The sequence below is a fragment of the Amblyomma mixtum genome, chromosome 10, assembly GCF_055824585.1.
Source record: "Amblyomma mixtum isolate Tamu chromosome 10, ASM5582458v1, whole genome shotgun sequence".
NCBI classification, from domain to species: domain Eukaryota; kingdom Metazoa; phylum Arthropoda; class Arachnida; order Ixodida; family Ixodidae; genus Amblyomma; species Amblyomma mixtum.
Window position 1 is genome coordinate 95681478 of NC_143021.1, and position 19702 is coordinate 95701179.

The 19702-nt window shown below is 48.9% G+C and overlaps 1 protein-coding gene across 1 annotated transcript in view; it reads right to left on the reverse strand.

Moving 5' to 3' along the window:
* LOC149326470 (acetylcholinesterase-like) overlaps positions 1–19496 on the reverse strand; it is a 51856-nt gene extending 32360 nt beyond the window's left edge. Inside the window, exon 1 of the mRNA XM_089564588.1 lies at positions 19239–19496. Coding sequence (XP_089420714.1) covers positions 19239–19496 — 258 coding nt within the window. The remainder of the gene's footprint in view (positions 1–19238) is intronic.
* Between the last annotated feature and the right edge of the window lie 206 nt (positions 19497–19702).

Sequence of the window (19702 nt, forward strand, 5' to 3'; positions counted from 1 at the left end):
TCCTGGAAGCCTTGGAACTTCATTAGCAGATTTGTTTCCTTACTAATAAGTATTACGTTAGCCTTGCCTGCACATCGACTCCGCTAGTATAAATGACCGCCGGTTACCTGGACTGCGTAATTAAGACATAGTTCTACCGAATTTAGTTTTCTGATAACAATAAATCTCGTTTGTGGTCTCTCTTCCTCCGTCTTAAACTTATACCCGTCATTTACATTTCTACGGCTCGCTGGGCTACCTTAAATTTATTTGTTTTGTGTTGGGTTTCATCGTGGACAAAGAGCTGAGGTCTAATTCACCGGATACGGCGATAAAAGTGTTTGATAAATAACTCTTAAGTGTGTAGCCTATTCTGTTTCGGACACTAGGTTCCTTTAGAAATAAAAAGACACATACAAAAACTATATTGCGCTCTCGCCTATGACGCACTCTAGGATGGAATAGAATGTTACTATTGTAAATCCTGCAAAATAAGGTTTTTGTAGTTGATGAAATTTTAAGCAGGGTATTAAAATGTGGTTTACCGCAGCGATTTCTCCTCATACTTCCCAGGTAGGCATGTTTTGATTCATTAGTTCGAAATTGTGTTTAGAATGCGTGTTTTCAATGCGAAGCTATTATTTACCACTTCAGGGAAATATCGTTCCCGACTAAATAACGTCCATGTTCCAAATATTGCGTTGATCAGCTGTTGCCTATGTCTGACAAGTTTTTCCATGTGAACTAATATATCACACAGGTGTCACTGTACTAATTTCGTGCAGTGATTGCAGAAAGTGGTTGCTGCAATGAGCTCCTTGTTGTGAGCTTTTTTAGTGAACAAGCTTACTCTTTCGTTCCTATCAATTCCGATACGACTTTGTACCCTGCCGAAGTTTATACCACGCTCTTGCCTTGTCACTGTGAATATATTATCTGCGATAACGCGAACTACGGGTATGGCAGCATTTCTAGACTTTAAAGCTCTGAGCATGCTGAGAGTCAGTGCATATTTAACAGCCTTTAGTGCCGCCATTTATTACTATTGCAAAAGTATTTCTATGCTCCGTCAACGGAGTCGTGTGAACAAAAAAAGTGTCCGCAAAACGTGTCCGCCACACTTGTGATCTTCTCAGGAGAGGTAGCACCAAACGAATGGTTGCAACCGAAAGAGGATGATGTGAAGATGCTAAAAATATATATCTGTAGGTTGATTATTAATTACAGCGAAAAATTTCGAAGGAACGCCGAAATAGAGCCGACGTCGATATAGTGATGGACAGGAAAACAGCCACAGACGGCAAAATATAGCAAAAATAAGCAAATGAGTAAAAATCAAGTTTGAAATGAATTGAAATGTATATCATGAGTGATAATTACCTGAGTAATAAGTTTATTTTGACATAGAATAATTAATTAGTTATCATCAAAAACCACTGGACCTTTGAATAGTCTGGACGGGAATATAGTAAGTGGGCGGGAAAGCAACCACGGTGCCAAATTCAAAAAACCAAAATGGTTCAGTGAGATAACAGAAGGTATAATCAAAGTAAATAAATTGATCTTTTACTGAAGCCTAAGATAATTGCGCTAATTAAGTTGTTAAATTAACAAACAAAAAGAATATGATAAAGACAAGCAAAGAGAGGCGACGAGTGCTGAGAAGGCGTCAGTGCTTTCGCATTCTCCCAACCTGAGTCGCCGCAATGATCTCAATTTTTTTTTCTCTTCGCTCACTGCCCGACGAAACATTTCAATATAATGAATGAGGCACATGCGGGTGGTATTCTTTTTCTTTCTCAGTTCACCTCCGCTACTGTGCTTGGCTATGGACGAGGATGGCACTGGTGAATACTGGAAAGTTTTGTTTCAACTAGGGAATAAATGTCCCCGAAAGCACAGCATTGGGCAGTCGTCACCGTAGCTCAGATGACAGAGCTTCGGGTGGAAAATTCGGAGGTCGTAGGTTCCGATTCCACCTGCGGCATGTGTTTTTTATTCTTCTTTCTGATTATTTATCTTTAAAAGATTAACATGATTAATTTCGCGTTCATGAACACCACAAAAAAAAGGCAATCGCCTATACTCTCTTATTTTGGGTGACTATTGCTTTCCGTCATGTAACTAATTACGAGCTCCTCTTTTCCCTTCCATTGTCTGCTCAACAACTAACAGGGACATGGATTCTAAGAAGTCACTTTGATTCCTACTCAAAGCTGGACTTTCCCATTCTGTGATCGCATCATCTCACATTCCCAAGCATCTCCACATTCTGGACGACATCGGCAATGAAGTGAAGTAGCAGTCACTGACCATAGTCGAAAAGTTTTTCGTTTTTTTTTTCGACTATGGTCAGTGACTGCTACTTCACTTCATTGCATCACCATGCCTGACCAGACGGATTTCCGTCGAACTCTTGACTAGACGACATCGGCATGGGTATGCAGTCTAAAGTGCGTTTAAATTTCTTGTATCTCAGTTTTCGCTTCTCAGAGGGCAGTTCCTGTTCTCCCATTTGAAGAAGATATTTATGACTCGTAAACTACTTCCTTCTGCGAAATGTGCTGTTCTATGTCAGCGCACTTCAATAACACCAGGTGGCCTAAATTAATCCTATGCCCTGCATTACGCCTAACCTCATCCTGTATATGCCGCTCCTGTACGTTAAACACCGCAAAATACACCTCGATAAATAGTACATGTACCTGTTATTCCTAGGACCTTTGTCATAGTCTTTTATTGCTTCGTTGCCTACAGGCTTCCCACTTATGTTTGGGATAAAGTGACATGTTAGTTGCACTGCGCACTGCTTTTTTTCATTACTCATTCTAGATATAACTTTATCATAGGAACTTCAGTCATATTGCTATCATGACTCTGTGTAGGTGCGTTGGCCGGTACAAACCTCCAGGTGATCTTCAGAGTAAGCTGAATTAAGACAGCTGCCACCATCTGGATTAATGATGAAAAATTCGATAATATTGCCTCATGTGTCCTTTTTCATCAAGGCTTCCACACTAAGTGTTTCCCACTACACTACTCAACAAAAATCAATTTGATATTTTAATAGTTTTTACATCAGGGGCCCCTCAACGGTACTTCTACAGCCAATGAGATACCTGTAGTCATCAAGAAATGATCATCAGTGGATGTCTCTAGTGAGTGATAGTCTCCCAGCGAGGCGATGTGGGCTGGAATTCTTCGATAGACTTGAAATATACGAAGTCAACATGGATTTTGCAATTTCGTATCAAAGTGCCTTTAGGGCAGCTGGATCGGGATAAATGGTGTGCTGTACAGGTGAATATGTCTGACGGCCAGGTATGAAACCAGCTGAACAAAGGCAAACGCGTTCCATATGACGGCGAGATCGCCCTGAAATTTTTTTTTTTACATTATTGAAATAAGATCTCATGCGTGAGATAAATCTAGCTGGAACATTTTTAATGGATAAAAGAATGCCTACCCCCCTCAAGCCTCCGTATATACTTCTTCTGTTTGTCCCTCAACATTATCATAGTCGTATGAATCAATTTCTCACATGACGCCTGATAGCTGTATGAATAGGACGGGGTAGGCTAGTTTCTTTTGAAAATGATTTTTGCTTTAAACGTTGCCATGTTCACTTTCGAACGTCAGATTTTGCATATCTACATATTCTTAGATCACCCACTGTCTCACAGCTCACAAATCTACCGAGGGCAAACAGAGGGTGGTTAAATGGTATATTCATCTATAAGCATGTGTGAAACGGCGGCACCTGAGTGCCCAAATTCTGTTCGGGTGAGGGGGTTAGCTTCATCTAGTCTCTTCAGATTTTCCGGTCCTGAGGTTGAAGCTAGCGTTCCAAAGCCTCAGTGGTCCCCGGCGCTAATAGTCGGGATAAGGCAGCAGACCTGGCGATCTTCTTCAGTTCATCTTATGGGGAACAGCGCAACAAAGGCGGGGCACACAGAAGAAATTCGCTGACTAGCGAATTGTATTGAAAGAGTGAACATGGAATATACGCAGGAAAAAACAAAACAAAAAACCTAGCCAAATGAAACTACATCATGTGGGAGGCACGATAGTCTATTTCATTGTTAATCAGTCTGAAAGTGCGTCACCTACCCTTCCGTGACATTTATTAACAAAGAAATAGACTATCTTGCCTCCCACATGACATAGTTTCATTTGACTAGGTTTTTATTGTTGTTTTTTCCTGTGTAGGGGTGCGTTTATTAGGCGTCCTCAAGAGACCGAACCGCCGTGCAGGATCTGGCAGCGTAGACGGGCGTAGCCAGCACCAAGAGAGCGGGGCAACTTCGTCGTCGTCAGGCGCAGCGTAGTGTCGGCGCATAACTTCGTCGTCGTCAGGCGCAGCGCAGTGTCGGCGCATGGCGGTAGCGGAACCTGTCACAGTTGGCACACTACACCTGCATATATTCCACGTTCCGTCTTTCAATAAAATCAGTTCCTAGTCAGCGCATGTCTTCTGTTTGTCCCGCCTTTGTGGCGCTGTTCCCCCTAAGATGAATACTTACCAACTCGCCAAAATTTCAGCGTTACTCAATGTGAGTTCAGTTCCACTAGAACATAGATTTGCTGTGCTGGTGCCAATTCCAGCAGCACCACGATTCGAACAGCGGACCTTTGTCACGGGAGACACAGCTTGTTTTTCATGCAGCGACTCTCAATAAGCGATGAATTCGGGTTTAGCTCGGCCGCACTGATAGTCGGGCACACATACCGCTTCGTATCCTGGCAAAATACAGCTCGAAGTCTCCGTCTTGCATGTGGGTTTGTCTCTACATTTTCAGCTTATCATTACGCGGCCTTATTTGTCTACCACCTCTCTCTCTTCCATCCGTGCATACATCTCGGCCGGTTAAATCTGACTTCCTCTTCGCACACACGCACTAAAATGCTTGCCGTGGTTTTTTAACTTTAGAGGGCATGATGTACAGGGTGTTTAGCCTAAGATTTTACAGATTTTTAAACATTGACTTTTTGAGTCCAAAGAACGTTTTTTTCGGCATATCACTGTCAAGGGTGAAATACATAATACAGCTAAGGCGTGTTCACTAGCAGGCTTGATAGGTAATATTGAATAGTTAACTTTTTAGCTCTAATTTATACTCCTTAATTATCGACAGTCGTATCGAACACGGTAAGTAATATCCTTATCACTTTTTACAATTTCGAGAATGCTTTTACCCTCGGTGCTGTGGTCCAAAAGTTTTTGCCTGCACTGCGCCAAAATAGACGCGCTTTCAAGAAACTTACGACCACAGAGAGCTTTCCAGTGCACGTAACTCGTCGACAGCGATTTGTTGGGCCGAAGCGCCGAGGTTAATCTTGTTGTAGAAATTCTGAAAACGGTTACGGAGATTATTAGCGGTAAGCTACACGCCTCTTAGTAATTGGGGAACTTAACAGTAATTGTTAAAAAGCTAAACATTATATATTGGGTAACCAGTGCTGCTGTTAGCACGCCTTAGCTATAATTTGAGGTAGTTCACTGCTGAAAAAACTACGCCGAAAAAGGCGCTCTCCTAACATAAAAATCCTATTTTTAAACATTGTGTAAAGACTTTGGTGGAACACCCTCCACATCATACCCTCTATAGGTAAAGCAGCATCGCCAGCATTTTAGTGCGTGCGGGAGACGGCGCAAAAGCTTTTCACTCAATCCACAGCAGCGAATGGGCGTCCAAACCCAGACTCGGTCTGCTAGCTTGTATTCCGCGTTGCGTCTTCGTAGGTTGTAGGGTCCGGCGTCGGTCCGCTGCTGCTTTTTGATCCGTAATCGGATTTCTTCTTTGTGTTGAAGGTAAGCGGCGATGTCGACGTTATCTTCGGTAACGTTGGGCAGCATGGCGTCTGGCGTGGTCGTGGCCTCCCTGCCATGAACGAGTCTAAAAGGCGTCCGTCATCCTGCTGCTCTCCTGCACTGCGGTGTTGTAGTCGAAGGAGATGTAAGGCAGGATGACGTTCCAGGCCTTGCGTCCACCATCGATATTTATGGCTAGCATGTCGGCGGCTGTTTTTGTTCAGGCGCTCAGTCGGTACGTTGGTCTGCAGATCGTATGAAGTTGTCCTCAGGTGGCTGGTTTGGCTACAACGCAGGATGGCTTGCGTCAGTTTCGCTCTGAACGCTGCTCATCTGTCCGTGAAGAGAACATCGGGGCGTCGTGTCGCAAAAGGATGCACTCAACGAAACATTTGGCGACTTCTGCTCCTGTTCAGATCAGTAGGGCTTTTGCCTCGGCATAGCGGGTCAGGTAATCAGTCACTGTGACGAGGCACTTATTTCCTGACAGTGGCTTTGGGAATGGGCCAAGCAATTCCATGGATATCTGCTAAAAGAGCCTTAAGTGGTGTTCAATAGGGTTCAGAAATCTTGCTTGTCGGGTGGCAGGCGTCTTTCATCGCTGACAATCTCGGAAGGTTTTCATATAATGTGCGACAGCGGCAGACGGTCGGGGCCAGTAATATTTTTCTTGAATGCGGAGAGGGTGCGAGAAATCCCGAGATGTCCAGCTGCCGGCTCGTCTGTGAAGACTGAAGAGCTTCTTCGCGCGGACTTGCACGTGCAAGGAGGTAGACTGGTTTGTTCGCTGCGAAGTTCTTCACGAGGACATCATTCTGTGCACAGAACGAAGACAATCCTCACTTGAACGAGGCAGGGGTGAAGAAACTTTGCCTTCCAAGTTCTCAATGAGGCGTTTCAGGTCGGGGTCCGAGCGTTGCGGCTGTACAAAAGAGCTAGAGCTGATGGGTCCCAGGAAGGCGTCGTCTACGTCATCCGGCGGCGGTACCTTGCTTTCCAAGTTCTCTATGAGGCGTTTCGGGCCGGGGTCCGAGCGTTTCTGCAGTCCAAAAGAGGATCCCAGGAAGGCGTCGTCAGCGTCATCCGGCGGCGGTACAAGTACAGCTGCTCTTGAGAGGCAGTCGGCGCCAGAGTGCTTGTGCCGGGACTTGTAAACAACGCCGACGTCAAACTCCAGGAGCCACAAGCTCCATCGAGTGAGGCGGCAGGTGGGGTCCTTCAAATTGGCAAGCCAGCACAGTGCGTGGTGACCGCTGCCACCTTGAATGGTCGCCCGTAAAGGTAGGGCCGGAATTTCGACGTAGCCGAGATGATAAACGGCTAGCGTATGCAATTACTTTCTCCCGCCCGTCGAATTTATGAACGAGAATGGCGCCTAGGCCCACGCTCCTTGCGCCTGTATGAACTTCAGTCTAGAAATTTTCATCAAAGTGTGCGAGGATCGGAGGGGACTGTAAACGATCCTGAAGTTCCTTGAAGGGTTCCCCTTCTGGCGGTTCCCATTTAAATGGTACGTCTTCCTTCGTCATTTGGGTCAGAGGATCGGCGATTCGAGAAAAGTTCTTGACAAATCGCCAGTAATACGTGCACATTCTGAGGAATCAGCGCACAGCATTCTCATCTGCGGGTGGTAGAAGCAGTGCGATAGCAACGGTTTTCTGCGGGTCTGGCCGTACTCCCTTCTTGCAGCAGCTCTTCATAAGCAAACGGGCACTTTTCTGCTTTCAAGGTCTATCAGAATGACTGGATTGCCTCTAGTATTTTTCGAAGCCTCTTTAGCTGCTCTTCTACGTGTCAGGAGAAGATAACTACATCATCTATATATACCAGAGAAATTTCCCAATTCAGGCCTGCCGGCACAGTGTCTATTAAGGCGGAAGCCGTTAATGCCTCATCTTTGTAAGCAGGACTTGTCGACAGAACTGTCACGCCTTTCAATGGGTCGAAATGGTCGTGACGTCACAGTGCTCGAATTTCAAACGGGGCCAATTGCACTTTGGCTAGTAACCATGCAACCAATTAAAGGAATGGTATAGTGATGCTGCAAGTAAAAAATAAAAAAAATAAGTAAGGCCGAGTAGGAAATTGGTCAAGTTGGTGAATCGAACGAGGGTCTCCGGAGTGCGAGACGACCACGCTAACCACTTCGCCGTCCCAGCTTTTTTTTTTCTTCAACATGGTATTTATTAGAGTGATGTAATGTTCTATGTACATGAACTATATACAAGCCATTATGAAAACAGTGTTAAACAATACATATTGAAAAGACCATGCACTAGAAAAGGGGCAATGCAGAGCACATCACTAATAGTGAGTGCCACTCTGGTGTTGGTACTCAGTCTGGTCATACACGTCTCTTAGATGAACAACCATTCGTCTGAAGTGATCCTTTGTAGACACAACAGGTTCACAGTGTCTGTCCACCATGCGGGTATGCCAGAGGCTGGGCAGTCCAATCAGAAAGAACATGCCCAGGGGTTCATCAACACATGGCAGCGCAGTGAGATAGCGAACAGAATGTTGCGTCAGATGAATTGTTTTTTTTTAAAGGTGCGTTGCAGGATATCCCAGAAGAGTACTGCATCTTTGCAACTGATGAAACAATGCTCAATTGTTTCTGGTTCATCACAAAGGCGGCAATTAACGGTAGACACAGCTCCAGGGTTTGGAAGGAGCAAAGGCGGGCCTAGTGAGCACGGTGTCTCCGTTCACTTGAATATTCTTCCCATCCCTTACGGCGAGGTTGAGGTGTCCACCGAGATATGCGAGAGAGATACATTTCCTTTCCTTAAAAACCAATTTACCGATGATCAAGGCGTACAGCCGAATGGGCGATGGCGTTCTGTGGGCTCCCTGGTAGCGTTGCAAGACGCTGCCACGTTCCACTCTTAGAGGCGAAGCTTATCTTAACCACACATCAGTGACACAAGCAGCAACACCACGCTTGAGGCTTTTGCCTCACCGCACTTTAGGTCAACAAAGTGCCCCCCTGAATTTGTTTGCTCACTAAGCGTCGCTGGTGCGGAACAGAGACGAAATGGTATCTGTTTGAACTTGAAGAGGCCTTTCGGAGCGATCAATGCAGTCTTTGCTAATTACCTGGCTTAGGAGAGCCGGTCCTGTGTGTCGTCGACGCGGGGTAGGCGGTAGACATCCTTCTTTGTTAATTTGTTCAAGTGGCCATAATCAATGCAGAATCGAAGTGCACAATCTTCCTTCCTCACTAGAACATCCGGTGCCCCCCAAGAGCTCTTTGCCGCCAGGTCGATGTCGTCGCGAAGCACTTCTTCCACTTGGTCAAGACGTGCATCCGCTGCCTTGCATCGGCGACGCGCTGGACCGCCTGAATGGGTCCCGCCATTTTTCCACCTTGGATATGTTCTCGGGAAACTGGCAGGTAACCATGTACCCCGACGACACGGAAAAGACTGCGTTTCTGACGCCCGACGTCCTCTACCAGTTTAACCGCATCCCCTTTGGCCTCTACAGTGCTCCGGCCAATTTCCAGCGCCTCATTGACCGCGTTTTGGGCCTTATGAAGTGGACGATGGCGTTGGTCGGTCTATCTAGACGACGTAATTGTCCACGCGACTACGTTTGACGAACACCAGCGCCGCCTCAAAACTTGTCCTCGACTCTGCTGGGCTCCACATGGAGTAAAAAAAATGCTTCTTCGGTTTCGTGGAAGTAGTATACTTGAGTCACGTTTTTAACCGGCATGGCATTCGTCCCAATCTGGAGAAGCTGCAGGTGCTCACGACTTACGAAGCTCCGACCACTATCAAGGTGCTGAAAACTTTCTTTGTATTCGCCTCATATTTCCGTCCCTGCATTCCAAATTTTGCGACGTGAAGCACTCCGCTGAATACCCTGTTAAAGGAAAATGCCACGTGGAGCAGGACAGCGGCCAAACAGCTCGCGTTCCTTGATGTCAAACATGTCCTCCCCGAACCTCCTACGTCGCTCCATTTCGATGAATAGGCCCCAACCATTCTCCACGCGGATGTCAGCCAAGATGAATTCAACGCAGTCCTCCTGCAGGAAGATGAGTCTGGCGACCAGAAGGTCCTTGCTTATGCCAGCCGCCAGCTCCCTGGCATTGAGATCCGCCGGCATTCTTCGGAACTCGAATGCCTCGCCGTCGTCTGGGCCATCAAGTAGTTCCGTGCCTACCTACGGCCGACACTTTACTATCGTCACGCAGACCAGCGCTCTCACTTGGCTGTAGTGGGTTAATCATTTGAATGCAACGATTGCGAATGCATCTTCAAGGGTACGATTTTACGACAGTCCATCGACGCGGTTCTGCCCCTGAAGATGCTGATTTCCTTACTCGTCACCCTTGTTCTGTGACATACTTGACGGACCTGAGGACTGGGAAAGCACAAGATCCCAACACTGCTGCTATAATTCGCTGCCACCGCAAACTGCGTCGGGTCTATGAGTGGAAAATACTCTAATGTGCAATGTGAAGCGTTCTGGGGTCGACCTCCCGTGTGGTTGCCAGTGGCGCCGGAAATGCTGATATTGCAGGTCCCACGCGGCTCACCTTGGCCGTGGCAAGACCTACCCTCGAGTGTAGGAGCGCTTTTGGTGGCCTAACGTATTGCAGGACGTCTAGCAACACGTGACATCCTGCCAGACGTGCCAGTACAGGAAGCCGTTTACGAGTTCCTAGGCCACCTCTGCTGGCTTTATGCCACCGTGTTTACCTTTAGAGAAGGTTGGACTCGACTATTTGTACCCGTTTCCAAAGACGCGCTCCGGAAACCGGTATGTGCGGGTAGCGATTGACTGCTTCCCCAAGTAGGTCAAAGCACTGTTCGTTCCTGACACGTCGTCGGCTCATGCCATCTTGTTTCTAGAACGGCATCTCGTGCTACGCCATGGTGTGGCCCGTCGCCTTATCACGGACCGTGGCAGCTGCTCCAGGTCGCATGAGTTTGAGCGAGCCCTACGCTCTTTCGGCCTTGCGCATTCCACCACGTCCGTCAGCCATCCGCAGTGTACTGGCCTCGTAGAGCGGGTCAACCGTACCCTCACGGATATGCTTGAGTCCTGCGTCCCTCCGTCCCACACAAACTGGGACCGTTTTGTTCCTCCTGAGACTTTCGCCGTCAACACTGCGGTGCAGGAAACTACGCACGTGACGCCGCTCTCCGTCGTCTATGGCAGAACGCCTTCCATACCCCTCGAAGCACAGTTGGGACGGTCGCACTCTACTACAGCCCACCGAGATTCCGCGAACAGCTTCGTCTCATTCCCCTTGACGCTCAGCGCAACAATCTCACGGTTCATGAGCGGTCACTAAGGCCGCTCCACCACCTCCCTTTGTCCGTCCCGGCGATTTGGTCCTCGTTCGCTGAGCGATCCGCGCTGCTGGCCGCACCGCCAAACATTTTCACCGGTACCATGGCCCTTATCGTGCCGTTAACCGGCTTCGTTCCGTGACATATAGTCTCGAAGGTTTGCCCGAGCATCGCCCACGCGGTGTGCACCGCATTTTCCCGGAACATGTGTCGCACATGAAGCGCTATGTCTCCGGCGCGCGCAATAACCTCGACTTTTCTACCAGGCTCCGCTTGTCGGTTGCAGTGTCGTCGGCAGCGCTGGCGCCAAATCCGGGCCCCATGCCTTCCTCACAGCGTACCACTCCATAACGAGGACTGCGCAATGTGCATGCATCGCAGGTTGTTCCTGCATTCCCGGCGTTCCTGACGTGTGCCTGCACTGGCACGAGGTCCGCTGCTCGGGAGGGTGGCGGCCAGGAGAATCGAGATGGAGACAACAGCCACTGCGTGCTCTAGCTCCCGACAGACACTGGCTGCTTGAGGGGCGCACCCCTCATGTGCGGCGACATCATGCCCCTTGAGCATATTCCCACTTGCCACTGACGACAAACCTTCCTGTCGCCCTTGGCTAACGCCTTGAAGAGCGCCCAATGTAGGAGGTCGCACTGGTCCCCATGGATTCAGATCCGCCTCTCGTGTGACTGCATCGCTTCGGGATCTCACGACCGTCGGACGCCTCCCCAGACTAGAATTTTTCTTCGGTCATTCCCTGTGGAGTCTCTTCTTTTGTGTTTGTGTGTGTTCGGCACACTTGGCTCGTTTCCTTACCCTCCCATCCTGCCCCTCTCTCTCCCCCCCCTCCCCCAACAAGTGGAAAGACCTAACGGGCAAAGAGAAAGACGCCGTGCCACCATAGAAGAGGCATGAGGAAAAAGCACAGGGTCGAGAGCATGTTGGAGAAAACTATCGGCAAGCGGATGGTGGCCAGCGGTTGGTCGCAGAACTGGGTTTCGCTGTCATGGGCCGACCCACATCTTAACAATATCTCGTCGCAGAAAGGAATCGACCTTGGTCTGTTAGCATACCGGTATTCTTCACTGAAGTTAGTCAGCAGTACTTCAGCTTGGCCACAGTGAAAATGTGCGATGCCTCTTGCGATGTCGATTCCTCGGTCTCGAAGAAATTGCATGTTCCCCTCGATAGTGTCTTCAGTGTTATTTATTTCCGTGACGCCTACGGTGATGATGACGCTTTAGCGGTGTGGTAAGCTCACTTGTTCCTCCAGGAGACACTGGGAACGTTATCTTCCAGAATTCTCATTGAAGTGATGGCCTCTTCTGTCGAAAGCGTGATTAGCTTGGATTGCAGTTCGATGATCGCCTGATGCTCAATAAGGAAGTCTATGCCCAAGATCACTTCGCGGGAACATTGCTGCAGCACAACCAAGCTCGCAGCATAGGTTTGGCCCTCGACACTCTCTGACGCTGTGCATCACCCCGTAGCTTAATGATGTGGCCCCTGCGGTGCAAATTTGTGGGCCGTCCCAAGCGTCCTGATTTTCCTCTGATGCGCAGCGAATCTTCTGTTCATCATCGAGTAATCGGCTCCTGTGTCGACTGGAGCGGTGACTTTCCGGCCGTCGATAACCAATTTAAAGTCGGATGCTCTGGCTCTTGCGTTGCACGTCGTCGTCGGCATCGGGTCACGGCTTCGTCGGGTACGTGGATCGTGGGTAGCGCGTGTCTCAGCTTTTCTGGGTGGCGCGTAGTTCTGAAGGCGGTGCGCGTCGTGGTTGAGGTTGCCACTGTGTGAGGGCTCGGAGTGTCGGGGGCGGCGTCTTGAAGCGGCATGTTCGTTGGAGGATTTTTGACATTTCAGTCGTGAAATGTCTCACCTGCACAGGTTGCGGTCTTCAGTTTCCCCTACAGGGGCTGGGAGGTGTTCCTTGTACTGCGGCTGCATACCTGCGGCGTGGCGACGCAAAACGACAGGCTAATGGCGATGATGAGCGCGAAGGGTGGTTCGGCGCATACTCTCCTCAACACGTTGATTCGTTGATTTCTTGCTGACGCTGGCCGAAGCATGGTCGTGGTGCATCAAAGGCAATGCCACGAAGACCGATACGGTGGTACAGGCAGACACGAAGATAACACCGGCTTCACCGCAGAGGAAGCACAGCGGTGGTTGTCGGAAGCCCTCCAGACGTCGTGTTTCCTGAGGATTCAGCATCGTTCGTAGGTTGGGCGGGCGAAGGCAGTGCGGCGTCGTTCGGGAATAGCTGGTTCACGTTGAAGAGGCGGACTTAGGGTGTGTCGTTGACGGTGAGGATTGCTTACTGCAGGAGGCGTAGGTCAAGGCTGGGTTTTTAGCTTGAGGGCAGCTCGATGTCGGGCAGCCAGGCGCACGCTGCACTTCTTGGCGGACGATTTCTTCAAGGTTCGGTAGTTGAGGCGGGTTTGGAAGATGGTAGCAGGCGACCAACCTTGTCCCGAACAATTTCGGGGATGACATTACGCAGGTTGCCTTCGAATGCTGTGCCATCCGATAACGTTGTTGAGGCGACTTGGACCTTTCGTGGGAAATGGCAGGCTTCTGCTTCAAACGTTTTCTCAATGGTGGCTGCTTCGCTGGGGAATTCAGCTACGGTCTTCGGTGGGCTGCGGATCAGACCAACGAAAAGAGCCTGTTTAGCATCACGCATCAGAAGCTCCCCCTTCTTATCTTGCGTGCTGTCAGGATCGACACGTCTAAGAATGCTGTTCATGTTTTCTACGCATGCGGTAACTGTCTCATTGGGGTGCTGGATGCGAGACTGCAGAAGCACCTGAGCTCTTTTTTTTCCTGACGGCGCTTGTGAAAATATTCAGGAGCTCCCGCTTGAACGATTTCCACGTCGCTAGAATACCTTCCAGGCTTTCGAAGAAAATTCTAGCTGGTCTTTCCATGGCGAGAGAAAACGCGCCTTACATTAGTCTGATTATCCCAACTATTAAATACAGCAACACGGTAAAATTGTTCCAGCCATTCTTCCGGATCATCGCCCGGAGAACCGTTGAATGTGGCGGTTGTCGGGTCTGGCGCAAAATAATGGGGGCTGCAGCCCCCGAGAGAAGCATTCCTCAACGCGATCGACAGCCATAGCTACGACACCATGGTGTCGTAGCCATGGCTGTCGATCGCGTTGAGGAGGGCTTCTTTGCAGCGTGCGGTCCTGTAGTAGTCCAGATTTACGTGAACGCCTCTAGAGGCGACGGCTGCTTCGCACTTCATCTTTAGTTGTGATAGTTTCTGCGGCTTTCTTGTCATCTGCTTCTTGGAGACAGTTCGAGCTACTTTGGCGGCTCCCAAGGGGTGAGGGCGACAGGGACATCCGTAAGCACCTCCACCAGAGGTCACGTAGTGGTGGGTACTGTGTAGAGAGGAGGAAGACAGCGAAATAGGCTTCTAAACAAAACTCTTCATTTGGGCTTCACTTACGGTCGTCGAGCAGAATCTCCGCCGCTCTTAGCCGCGCTCAATTTAAAGCTGATAGGGAACCATCGAGATCAAGCGCGCCAAACTACTACAATATTCTGGGACAACGTAGAATCGGCTCCGCCCGGATGCGACCAATCGAGATAAATCTGGTTACGTCTTACATCGAAAACAAACTGATAAGCAGCTTGCGGGCAGCTTTGAAGAATGAACAAATACTGAAAAGATTCGCGGCGATATATTCATATCTAGGGTGATAAAACAAGCACCTTTTTCTAGCGCTCTATTTTGCTGACTTCTCTTCCCTTCTTTGACCTCAGTTCAGATTGCTTTTTTTTGTTTAACGCCACACCGAACAAGAAAAATTTTGGTCTCAATTAGAGGAATGAGCACCACCGTGAGAGCTGTGCCCCTCTGAACACCATCGCAGATGACGAGATATTCAGCTATACGATACCAGGCTTCAGTGAACTTTCGCTCGTTTTTGCATTGCCTCTCGGGGCAACTTTCTGACCACATGCCAGCAAGTGGTTCGACATGTCGCATCATAAACTACAGTATTGCTTTTCTAGTCACACGCGTAGAAAAGACGAGAAGAAGAAAGCACGAAGATCGATATACATAGTTGCAGCGCTTCCCTTGAGTTATTACGACATGAATATGTGCGAAACTTATTCTAGAAAGAACCACGACAGTGCTCTATCAGGAGGAGTTGAGTCGCGACCGCGGATACACTAGGCCCGGCTTCCTATCTGTCCATGTCTCACACAACGCCACACCGGATCAGTGAGAGGTAACGCTGTACAGCTGGGAACCCGCAGATCAGCTTTCACTGGTCGAACGGGCCAAAGCTGCCGCAGCCAACGCAGGAGTCCTGGACTAGGGACTCCAGTCATGAAGGCTACCGACACCCTGGGATCAGTGTATAAACGTTTCGTCTCTCACGCTCTCTCCACATATCATGCACCAACAGGCCCAAGTGTGTACTCTTTTACCCTAGTTTGTTCACCGGTAATAAAAAAAATGAGGACGGCCGCAACCTTTTCATCTGCGCTGTGAAAGAAAGAGTTAACTTCAATAAAAGTAAAAGCGTATATTGAACCTTAAAATGCTACGCGTGTCTCGAAAGTAATGCAGCAAATTTTTTAATCGCGTTGCGACCAGCTGTGATAGTAAGAGCAACTAGGCTTCTCAGCGCTGTTTAGCGCAGTCGGCTCCGAGCTCTGGGAGGATCAGTGTAATTGTCTTCGTGAACCACATGATCGTTCATATGTCACGACGCGTAATGGTGTCAACACTGGAAAAACGGTACACAGTAAAGTTCGGTGCTAAACTCAACAAACGACTTTCCTAAACCTACCAAATGATTCAACTGCTCGACGGGAAGTCTGCTTTGAAATAGGGTCGTGCGAACGTGAAAAGATATAACCAATACCTGCCATGTGCTCCACGCACCATGACAATGTTCCCAGCCATGCCTATCTGCGCTTCCAGGAGTTCCTGGCTAAGCACAAATTGGGAACGCTGCCCCAGTGTGCCGCGTGTCTTGACCTGGATTTGGCACACTTTTTTCTGTCCCCCAAAAAATACTGAGCTGAAAAGAGCCCGTTTTGGGGCTATCTAAAAGATCGAAACCGCTGTGACAAAGGCTCTTAAATTCCCGTCGATGCCTTGCAGGATGCGTAGAGTGCATGAGAGAGTCTCTTGGAAAAATGTGTGGATGGCAGAGGGAACTAATTAGTAGTACGGGAAGCAGTATTTCAGGCTTCGAAGAATTTCAGACGCTTCTAAAGATATTGTCGTGTTTTGTCGGGGACAGCAGACTGAGGCTATGTGGGTAGAAAACCGAACGTGGTTTATTCCATCACAGCTCGTAGTGAAATGCCCGGTGGCCGAGCCGTGCCGCTTATCTTATAGACAGCTCTCGCTTAAGCCAGTGCTGGCTTATCTTATAGCCAACACTTTTCTTTCTTTATTCGAACCCCGCGCTCCGTCAACCGCTTTAGGACAGCTTACAGATTTGCAAAATGCTCGTCTGCCGTCCTTCCAGTGATGAGAACGTCATCCAAATAGCAGCTGACGCCTTTCAGGTCTTTCAGCATTGTGTCCATAATTCTTTGGAAAATGGATGGTGCCGATGAAACCCCGAACCGTAGTCTGTTTACCGCAAAAAGTCCTTTATGGGTATTGAGTGTCAAGTACTCTCTTGACGACTCCGACACCACCACCTGATGATAGGCTCTGTTAAGATCAATCTTAGAAAATTATTGGCCCTCTGCGAGCGCCGCAAACAACTCATCGACTCTCGGCAGTGGGTACCGGTCAATTTCAAGACAAGGATTTAGGAAGGTCTTGTAATCACCGCATAGTCCTATGCCACCGTCCTTCTTTACTACTGGTACAACCGCTGTAGCATAGCTGCTCGTCGCAACTGGTGAAATGACTCCCATGCCTTCCAGCTTGTTAAACTCAGCCTCGACCGCAGGTTGTAATGCAAAGGGCAGACTTCTTGCCTTCAGAAACTTCGGCACGCTACCATCTTTTAGCGACAACTCTGCTCTTTCTTCTGAAATTGTTCCCAATTCGTTATTAAACAATCTCTGGTATCTGTCTAGAAGTGCGCGTAGTCTGGCAGTTTGACTCGAACAAGCAGAACCATCTGACCTGGAAATAGCGTTGAACTCGAAGATACTGCTCCAATTGAGTCGGATGGCTTGCAACCATTGTCGGCCTAGCAGCGGAAGTCCTTTTTCTTTCGTAATGTAGAGGCAGCTGGGCCCTCTGCTCTCCGTACTGCACGGCCACGTGACCGACTCCAACAGGCTGGACTATGGCTCCCTGGAACGTCCGCAGCTTCACCGTCGTTGGCATGACCTTGATTGAGGGAAACATCTGCCGAAACTGATATAAAGACATGACGGACACAGTAGCCCCTGTATTCAGCTCCATGATCAAGGGCCGCCCTTCACGTGCACAGAAATTTTATCGGAGCTAGACCAGGCGAAATAATTTCCTTCATGCTTGCAGACGCTTGAACGGGAACCAACATCTTCATCGAGTTTCGCCGCGCTCCCTTCGTCTTTTGCTGCTTGTTAGCTTGGCACACCCTTTGAATTTGTCCTTTCTTATCACACTTGAAACAGGTGGCCGCTATGTGCGGACACAGTCGGCTTGCATGCTTCGCCGGCCCGCAGCGATTGCAATTTCGCTGCGTCATATCGCTTTCCCCAACCGCTCTGACCTTGTGAACGTCCGGAACGCCCGTATCGGAGGCATGGGCTTCTGCTACACTCTTTTTCGCTGCTTCCATGGCTAGCACTCGTTGCGCGGCTTTTTGAAAGGTTAGCTTGTTATCCTCCGTGAATAACACTCGCTGTACGTCTTCTCCGCGGAAACCGCAAACAAAACGGTGCCGCAGCGACTGATCAAGTGCGGATTCAAATTCACATGTCTGTGCCAATTTCCGCAACTGTGCAACATATTCCGAAATCGATTCAGTCTCGAGTTGCGCTCTCCTGTGAAATTTCGCGCGTTCACTAATTACCGACAGCTTCGGTGACGAGTGGTCGCCTAGAAGTTTCTTTAGCACGTCGAAACTTTTAGCTAACGGCAATTCCGGCGCTGTCAATGACTTGAGGACACTGTACGTCTTTGGGCCTGCAAGACTCAAAAAAGCGTGTACCTTGTCGTCCTCGGGGATACGGTTGACGAGAAGAAACGACGTTAAGCGTTCCTCGTACGACGGCCAGTCGCTCGTAGACTCGTCGAAGGGCTCGATGTGTTCCAGTCGACCCACGAGTTGCGTCACTGCTCCCGCCGCTGCCGAACCATCCGTTGCCATGTCAGCTTGCTGTAGAACTGGTCAGAGTCCCATCCTCGTCGCAAAGTGTCGTGTTTTGTCGGGGACAGCAGACGAAGGCCAGGTGGGTGTAAAACCGAACGTGGTTTATTCCATCACAGCTCGTAGTGAAATGCCCGGTGGCCGAGCAGCGCAGCTTATCTTATAGCCAGCTCTCGCGATCGTCGCGCCGCCACTATCGCTCTAGCCGCGACGATTACACAACAGATATATTTAACGAATGAATGAAACGTTTATTAAAAGGAAAGGGGAAGGCTCTCAGTAGCATTTGGGAAATTGGGTAGTATGGGGTGTAGGTGCAGGAGTAAGTTCTAATGGGTGTTTTTTTAGCCTTCAGGGCTGCGCGTAGTAAGTCAGTCGACCTCTACTTCAATACTCGAAGCAAGGTTCTGTACGGGCTGCCCAGGTATAAGTTTTCTTATGGTCATTTCCAAGACATCGATATGTTAAGTCATCATTATTTTACTGATATAACTGCATCAATTTCCAGAAAGGACCAGCGTAGTCGCATGAAGGATACGATTGAGTTGTCGGAACGACTAACCACTCCCCGCCGCCTGCCTTCGTCAATGAATTGTTTTATCACAAGACGAATTAGGATACCTTCAGTCAAAATGATTCTCTTCGTACAAGCACACCGCCGCCATTCTTTGTTACACAAATTCGTGCACAGGTTTTTGCAAGAAGAACTGCTGGAATTAGTTAAAGAATGTATTTCTTCATTTTCTTGTCCTTGACCTCTGCCTGCTCGCTGAGAAGAAATGCTACACAGAGCAGCTCCTAGTCGCACTTGCAAGTGGTCTGGTAGCTGGTAGGCGCCTACCTGGGGGCAGCCCGTGGCTTCGGTAGAGGCGGTGGCATCGAGAGTGCCCGTCCAGGTCTCTTTTGGCCGCGGGGGCCGGAAGCGAAGCTCGCTGACAGGCGGCTCAGCGAAAGGGATGCCCTTGTACTGCTCGATGCTTCGTCCGAGCGCGTGCAGGATCGTGCCACGCACAGGGCCCCCGGTAGTCTGCCTGACCACGTGCAGGTCGCTGGCCACAGCTAGTCTCAGCAGAACCAGCAGGAATACACGGCTCACCATGACTGCGTATGGGGATTGTGCGACCGTCTTAATTCCGGGGCGTTAATTCTCCTTCGACGGGTTACAACAGACCTCGATGTGAAAAGACTGTCAGCAACGTTGGCTTTTAGAGGCATGTAGCATGCGGCAAAAAAGCATAAGAAACTAAATATAGTGACAATCATCGCGAAGAGATGACTTCTATCTTGTTTATAAAGAAATCCGCT